The sequence below is a fragment of the Gymnoscopelus microlampas genome (assembly GCF_963454915.1).
Source record: "Gymnoscopelus microlampas genome assembly, chromosome: 12".
NCBI classification, from domain to species: Eukaryota; Metazoa; Chordata; class Actinopteri; order Myctophiformes; family Myctophidae; genus Gymnoscopelus; species Gymnoscopelus microlampas.
Window position 1 is genome coordinate 43,263,413 of NC_139949.1, and position 8,809 is coordinate 43,272,221.

General features: G+C 41.8%; 1 protein-coding gene across 1 annotated transcript in view; it reads left to right on the forward strand.

Annotated features, from left to right (window-relative positions):
* Nucleotides 1-8,234, forward strand: part of LOC311057937 (F-BAR and double SH3 domains protein 2-like) — a 57,711-nt gene extending 49,477 nt beyond the window's left edge. Inside the window, exons 15-21 of the mRNA XM_084075147.1 lie at nt 548-631; nt 2,020-2,206; nt 3,091-3,314; nt 3,770-3,995; nt 4,501-4,568; nt 5,727-5,999; nt 6,704-8,234. Of these exons, the coding sequence (XP_083931273.1) occupies nt 548-631; nt 2,020-2,206; nt 3,091-3,314; nt 3,770-3,995; nt 4,501-4,568; nt 5,727-5,810 (873 nt within the window). The 3' untranslated portion in view covers nt 5,811-5,999; nt 6,704-8,234. The remainder of the gene's footprint in view (nt 1-547; nt 632-2,019; nt 2,207-3,090; nt 3,315-3,769; nt 3,996-4,500; nt 4,569-5,726; nt 6,000-6,703) is intronic.
* The last annotated feature ends 575 nt before the right edge of the window (nt 8,235-8,809 follow it).

Genomic DNA, 8,809 nt, shown 5'->3' on the forward strand with positions numbered 1-8,809 from the left:
AGAGTGAACGTGAACGCAGCTTCTGAACCATTCTTTAGCCCCATGGTTACTGAATTAAAATGGCTTTTTTCAGAGAGACAAATCAGGAGAAAATCGACTTTATTATCTCTGTCCCAGCAACACTCTCGCAGGATCTAGCACCATGAACATAGGACGTTCGCGAGATTAGACAGCGCCCACTTAGGAGATCATTTGTGTGATTTGTGTACCATTTTGCCTCTAGTGGGATGGCGTATCTTTAATAATAATCTTTGCTTGAGCTCACCAAATGGGATGGGGAGTTGAGGGGCTAATAAGTAACGAATAAGTATTCCATTTTATGTTTTATTGTACTCTGTGTGACGATTTGAGGGTTCCTTTATTTGATGTAATGCAAAAACAAAAACCTGAGCTATTCTGGGAAGATGGCGGCCAGAGGTTGGAGTGGTTGTTTAATTATGAGGTATTTAAGAAGGCACATTTTGTTTCTAGTTGGGGATTGCTGCTCTAGCCATTAAAGTTAACGTTTATTACATGAAGCCTTGTTTGTTTCCTTGTGCCTTTACAGTCATCTCAGCCAGACGAGCTGACCATTGAGGAGCAGGAGGTTCTGGAGGTCATCGATGACGGAGACATGGAGGATTGGGTCAAGGTACACTACACCTCTGTACAGGGTTGGATTAGCTGGGTGGGGATGGAGGGGAATCCATGCTTCTGCTTTTATCCCCCCGTGGTCATTCATTTTTATGGCTAGTGGCGATGTGTGTTATCCCTGCTTCTGGTTAGACTGAATTAAATGCATGCATAATGATGATATCACAATTGAATTTAAAATGTATATTTAATTAGTTAACCCTGGCATCCCTACTTTGGCCAACATAAAAAAAAGGAGAGCAAAAACATTCACACACTGACGACAGGGGAATACATGCAAGGCACCATTCTGCTCATCGGTGGCAGTTAGGGGTTCAGTGTTGGGCTCAAGGGCTCACTTCGACACTAACCCAGGGGGAGCCAGGAATCAAACCGGGAACCTTCCAATTCCCAAACAGACCTCCTGAGACACTTGTCTTATCTAAATAAAGCAATCATTTCCTAAAAGAAATACAAGGTTCTTAATTTGGAAGAATCTGCTCAAGGATACATTAACACCAGCAAAGTCCAGGGGAATGTATATTATTTTCAGTGTAAAATGTGTGAGGTAAAAAAAAAAGAAAAAAAGGAGGGGAACAAGTACAGACTCCTGGGGGACCCTGTTCAACAAAGTAGGATTTAACCCATTAAGACTTGAAGCCGATTCTACAAATGTCTTCTAAATCCCAACAGTATTCTGAAAAACGTATGTTTCTACATCAGTGGTGCTCAAACTCTTTCATGTCAAGGACCCCCAAAATGATGGCCGCCGAACCCCCATCTCAAAATGTTTTGTTCCAGGGACCCCCCAGACGCAAAGATTTGAGTTTTAAAAAATTGCTTTAAAATAATATACTGTATATATTCAAAGATTTGCACACATTTTCACGTTTTCTCGAAAATAGCAGATCTACAAGCTCTACAGGCACTCGGTGCACGCTATGAGCTTGTATATCTGCTGTTTTTGAATAGCCAAAGTGTAAAATAATTAGGGATGTCCGATATTATCGGCCTCCCGATATTATCGGCCGATATTAGCATAAAAATTGATATCGGGAAAATATCGGTATCGGTTTTTGAAAAAAAACATTTTTTATTTTTTTTTGCTTTATAAATGAGTTACAGGAGTTCTTACTGTATATGGTGTGTGTGATATGAAATTTGAGCTTACCCTAATCACAATAATCCCCGCATATATCGGTATCGGTTGATATCGGTATCGGTAATTAAGAGTTGGACAATATCGGTATATCGGTTATCGGTAAAAAAGCCAATATCGGACAACCCTAAAAATAATGCTTTTAGCTCAAATCAAGAAATGACACAGATGCGTTCCAGGTCTTAATGGGTTAAGTGGTTAATATTAATAAATGCACATGCTATACTATGCATTTCCCACTTTTCTAGGCCAGAAATCGTAGTGGGCAGGTAGGCTATGTTCCAGAGAAGTACCTGCAGCTGCCCTCGTCCAACAGCCTTCTCAGCATGCTCCAGTCCCTGGCTGCCCTGGATGCACGTTCACACTCCTCCAGCAACTCCACAGAGCCAGAGACAGAGCTCCCCACCAGCCCCTCTGTCAATGGAGACTCTAATGGTGAGCCTTAAGTCCAATTCATACTTCATCAGACTGTGAAGACAAATATCCCTTTGGGGACAATAAAGCAGTGTTGATTTTGACAGCAAATTTTTATTTAGCTTTAGTCATAGTCTTTTGAATAAAATTTCATTCGTTTTAGTCATATTTTAGTCATCTGAAATGTTTAGGTTTTGTCTAGTTTTTGTCGACTAAATATGAAATTATAGTCGACTAAATCTACAGTTGATTTAGTCGACTAAAATGTATTTTGGCGGTGCCTTGATGGCGTCGTAATGGATAATTTTACACTTGGTTGCATGCCGAAAATAGCCGATCTACAAGCTCAAACGCTGTGAGCTTGTAGATCTGCTAATTTCAGAGTGCAACACCTGAGTGCAACCAAACATAAAATGACTTGTCTTTTAGTTCTACTGGATCTCTTCTCCACTAGTCCCTCACTAACATTTACTTTTTATTTGTTGACGAAATTGTCAATATATTTAGTCTCAGTTTCGTCAGTGAAAAAAGGTAGTCGACGAACATTTTTCGTCATAGTTTTAGTCGACGAAATCAACACTGCAATAAAGACAATTATTATTATCATCGAACAACGGTGTCGTGCACAAATATAGCCGAGCTATAAGCTCACAACGAGTCATGGATGCAATGCTTTGTGAGCTTGTTGGTGTGACAGTGTCATATGACAGAGCATAAATTGGCATTAGTACATTATTTTGAGTTAGTTCATGCTAGGTGGCGTTAAAAAAAGTCTTAAATGTAACTTCTTGACACCTGCAGACACTGTGTTTATACTGACTTCTTAGTCTTCATATAGTTTTATTTTGTAAGCATGTGACAACAAAACCCTTGAACATTGGGGTCTCTCTCTCTTGGTGTTGCAGTGTCGTTCGCCAAGGCCTTGTATGACTATGCGGCGCAGACGGACGACGAGCTGTCCTTCCCGGAGGGCGCCATCATTCGCATCCTGAGCAGGGAGACCCACGAGGACGACGGCTTCTGGGAGGGCGAGTTTAACGGCGTCGTCGGCGTGTTCCCCGCCGTTCTCGTGGAGGAACTGAACTGTGCTGGTGAGAACGGAGACAACCGGAGAGATGGAAGTGCACAGGTACGGACGCGCGCGCACACACACACACACACACACACACACACACACACACACACACACACACACACCACATTGATGTGAAAGTATATACCCCCCAATGTTCATGTTGATTAATCATCCACAAAATGAGTGATATTAATTTGTTGGCTCTTTGCGCCTACAAAGGGTAACCCAGGACCTTACATAACCATTTATTTCCAGAACCTGTGAGGTTCTGTGATGTTTTTTTGTTAAAAGCCCTCTACAAAGCAAACATAGCTCAAACAAAGCTCACAACACGGCGCAATGTGACGCGTTGTAAGCTTGTAGGTTTGCTATCGTTGTAGTATAATTTCTGAGTTCTGGGTTCCCAGTACTCAGGGTTAGTACCACCTCCTGAGCAGGGCCCAATTTAGGTTCTGAGAACCTTCTTGGTGAGATTGAGCTAAACTTTATTGCATGTCGTTACGTTCCAGGCTTCTCCTTCCACGTCGGTTCTGTCGGACCGTTCCCCTCGTAGCCCCTTCCAGGCGGGACCCTTCCACAGCAGCCCCTGTCAGGGCAGCCCACTCCAGACGCCTACCTTAGGTTCCCCGCAGTCCAGCCCTTCCAGCGCCACAGCCTCTCCTATAGGCCGACCACCTGCCTATATAAATGGACACCACAGGCCACCACCGGCACCAGCGAAAAGCCCCTATCAGAGTAAGGTTCCCAAACCTTTTCAGATCGAGACCCAACAGAGATGTCTGGTGTGTCCCCCGGGACCCAAAAGCTCTTTATATTACTTATTTGTTTGAAAATAGCAGAGCTACAAGCTCACAGCACGTCACGATGTGATGCATGGCAAGCGTGTAGATCTGCTATTTACAAAATGTTCCCCCTGAATTTTTTTTAAAATGTTTTTTAGAAGAAAGAAAGTATGGATTTATTTAAAATGTTTTAAGAAAGGTTAAAACCTCTATATTTACTTGCATATTTACAGTATCCGTGACCGTGGTCGCAGCCTTATGCTTGAGAAACACTGGAGTAATATACCAGGGGAAGTGAGGCAATGAAAGAGATTTGAGATTTGAATGAAAATTTTATGAAAACACTGATGAACAAATTTGAGTTGGAGGAATGAACTCATTTGTACATGGGTAAGAAAAAAAGCCCATTTGATAAATATTGCATTTACTGATAATAATGACTGTGTCTTACTCCTCAGGTCCAGTCCAAGGCTCCTCTCAGCCTCCCAAATACCCAGGTGAAGGAGGCTCTGGAACCATTCGCCCTGTAAGTAATTATTATGTATTATTTTAGAATTACCCAAATTAACTTGTTTTAAACATAGCCTTCTGCTCTGAGGAAGTATGAGGAAGAGCCTTAGTGGGCAAAAGGTCACTTATTACTATAATAAATCTTTGCAAACGGTAGCTATCTTGTGTGCAGACATTTTCTTTTTTATTCTGTTACTTACATACCTGTAGTTGGACCTTCAGAAAAGCTACAGAATGAGCTGTCGGCTGGAACAGGGAGCTGTTGGGGTACTACAAAATAACTCTAAAAAGGCCATTTTAGGCTCCACGTGGGAGTTGGGAATAAACAGAAAAGTGGCAAAATGCATTAAACACTGATTTCATGAGTCAACTCCACCACACGTTTACTAACGCATAACAACAGAACTAACTTTATCCACCTCAGCACACACTGCTGTGGATTGAAAGCATAGTGTAAGTGCGCCACTGTAGGAGTAGGTCAGATTGTAAACATTAGCACATGGAGCCAGGCCGAGTTTGGGATAAGTGTAGAGAAGAAATGGTGGCGTGCTGCTGCTTTCCAGGCTAGGTAAAGACGTGTCAGCTGACAGCTGACTCTGGATCTAATATTCTCTGCAGGTCCAAGTACTATAGGCATGCAAGAGACAAATTATGGGCTGGTGGCGGTGTCAGGCAATATATATATTTTTTTGATAATAAATCGGTAAAATCAGGCAAAAATAAGAATTAAATAACCTAACCCTAACCCTAAAACCGAAATAAAGTAACCAAAACACAAAAAAAAACTAACAAAATCCGCCCGAAAAACGCAACATTTTGAAAATACAGAATTTGTTTACATTTGACTGTTACAAATGTTTTTCACGCTTTTTCAAAAATAGCAGATCTACAAGCTCGTAGTGCGGCACTCGGTGCCGCGCTATGAGCTTGTAGATCTGCTATTTTTGAATAGCCATAGTGTAAAGTAAGGGGTATAGTCCACCGAAAGTCCATCCCCCCCACCTTCTGAGAGCCCGTGACGTCCCTGGTGTCAGGTGCCTTGGGCAGGATACCTGCATGTCTTACCAGCACACAAGCCAGCTAATCATCGGAGCACAATAAAGATGTTGTAACATGCCAGATGATCACTGTACATTGAGTTTTAAGACATAGTCTTTTCCACGTGTGTTGCTAGGTTCGTGCTGCCCCGCCACCACCTAAGCAGCATCCCCGTGGGCAGGTGAAAAGGAGAGAGGAGGTGGAGATCACACTGGTGTAGGAGTGTCACCCCGGTGGTGGCAGCAACCTTCAGTCCAAACCTGACGGGAGCCTGGTGGATCTAGGCTCCCGGTAAACGTGAGGAAACCCCCAACCCCCTGCGACGGGACCATCCCCACTCCACAGCAGCAAGGCGGAGAGGCCCTTTCGGATGTTGCCTTCTCCCTTTTCCATTTCCCCACAAGACAGTGTACCAGCTAGCTAGCCTGGTTAAAGCCCCTCCCTCCGGAAAATCTCATTTCCATTTGATTTCAGGAAGGAGTCTGGCCTGAAGGCTTGTCTGGGCGTTTCTAGCCCGTTCACCAAATGGACGAGCCTATCAGCGTCGTCGCTCATCGTTCTGTGATTGACAGCGAAAGTTGGCCAATCAGGTGGCGAGTTCGAGTGAGCCCGAATGGAACCGAGTGCAGCCTGAGTGCAGCCGACCAAAAACGAACGGCAGACATCTTTTTTGACCGCAGTGTTTTCTACTCTGTTTTAAACTTCCAAACGCTCTCAAACTTCTATTTTGAGGCACGGAATTTACTTTTAAGATATCGTTTGGATAGAATTTAGTTGTCTAACTTCATATATGTGGTCAATTAATCATGACAGAGCCTATTTAAAAATACAAATTCAGAGAACCGGCAGGGGCGGGCAGTGACACGCATGTATCCGAATAAGGCAACCTATTTTGGGCATGGCCGTCTCAAAAGTCCTGTTGCGTCACATTAGTCTGGAGGTGGTAAAAATGCACTGGCTGAAGGGGAACACTGCTGATTGGCTGAAGGGGTTGTCAGTCAACGGTACTACTCCCGCCCAACTCCAGCCCACAGCCAAATTGCCGAATGGGCGTTGCCAGACTCACTCCAGAAATAAATTACAAATGAGATTTCCGGAGGGAGGGTTTACCAGGCTACCAGCTAGCAGTGTGGTGGAATAAACTCATGTGCCTTTCTGTCTCTAATTCGTCTTTCTCTGTCATGTCCTCTCTTGCTCCGTTTGTATTTTTCATTGTTTGCTCCTTCTCTTTGCTGTACAACCGTCTGCAGCGTCTCGGTTTCTGTGCCTATTTGTTAACACTATTCTTGAAAGTTGGGCTCTGAGCTGTGAGAGTCCCGCCTTGGTTGGGAAATTATTACAATTGGATTACTATGCAACAACGTTATGCTGGGAATGGAGGTGCATACATATTATATACAGTAATTGTTTTCAAAATGTAGCTTCAGGCCAAACCAAATGTCTGGTTGTCTCCATATACAAATTCAGTGTAGAAGAGGCTGGTCCTCTCCTTTTTTGAGTAAAATACAAGCAACTAGTCTAAAAGTTACATTAACAAAGGGAAAAGTGGCAATTTTAGCAAGAGGTTTGTTATTTCAGTAGGGAGAATCTCCTGATGGGGAAACGTAAAATAGAAAACTATTTCCCCTTCATTTATGTTGAATTTTTAAACATCTTGGGGATAAACGTAGTACCTACAGTATGAAACCACATACTCCGTGTTTGCTATTGTGTTGTAAAATAAGTATTTAGCTACTTCATTATCAATAGTAATCTAGGCCTAACCTGGCCAACATTGGCCGTCGATGAGGAAATTCAGTCAGAAATAAAGGAAAGGGTTGCCTTTTGTGGCAGAGGATTTAAAAGCAGCATATTATGGTGTGGAGAGGTCAGACATGCCTTTATCTTCAAGGAAGAAAACACCTTGAGCTGCTATAGCTACCCAGTGGAAATGTATACTGACTGAAATACTGAAGCACTTTTTAAGGTCTTTTTATTCCTTTTCAGTATTGTTGGTTGGTCTCTTTTGTGGATGCTTGTTCAATTCAATGTTTGTTACATTTTCTTGTTTGACATTTTGTTGACCAACTATATTGGTATGAATAATTTTCTCTTTTAACTGCTCTTGTTTTATTTAGCCTTAAATAGCTGTTGTAGTGTCTTTGGTTGAGAGTGAGGTATGATCATTGATCATATTCTTTTTTGAAATATCAATAGTTTACAGAGCTTGGAGCGGATGGATGTCTGTGCAAATAATAGGACGTAAATTTTAGAATTAGGATAAAGCCTATTGAAATGTTGTTTAATTTGATCACAGGAAAAGAGATGTCTGTCAGCCTCGTTGCTGTGTTCTCATTGATCTCCTTGAGATCTGAATGTCATCAAACTTATTTTTGAAGTTTATGTTTACCCTGTTCTGTTGAAAAAAGATAGTTGTCAGACTCAATTCTCTTTTCCCAATAGAGAAGTTGATTTTTAGTCTACTACTGGTCCTGGTTCCATTTGCATTATATTGGGCCCTCTTTATCTGAAACTGAAATTCAGTTACAAACTGCCCGCGTTTCCACCATGTACGTTCTACAGAGGTTATTGAGCATCACAGTTATATACCAGTGGATATTAAACAGTATTTATTGTGTACAAATAAATGTGAAATAAAATTAGTTGAAATAAAACACCAGTGTGTTGTGTTGTATTAATGGAATCATATTAAACACATATATATATATATATATATATATATATATATATATATATATATATATATATATATATATATATATATATATATATATATAGTGTGTGCGTGTGTGTGCGCGCGCGCGCGTGCGTGTGTGTGTGTGTGTGTGTGTGTGTGTACCTTCTTTTTATACAGTCTATGGTGTGTACGCGTGTGTCTACCACTCCACATACGTATGCGCCAAAGTAAGAAAGTATCATGGTGGTGACACCACCTATAATTGTCAGAAATCAACATTGCATACATTGCTGACCGTTTCCAAATAATTGAGATTTTTTTTGTATTCTATATTTGCATTAATTGTTTTACATTTTGTAAAACAATTGCCAATTTAGCATTGAGGTACCCGCAGGTGCGCACTTGACCCAGTGTAGTCTACCTACTGTATACTTATTTTCAGCAAGCTGACACCGTTGTACGGATGCAGCATAATTACGCTCACTGATGATGCAGTCGCGCGCGTGCTCGTTTTTGTTTACATTCGTGCGTGCGTCGTTTGA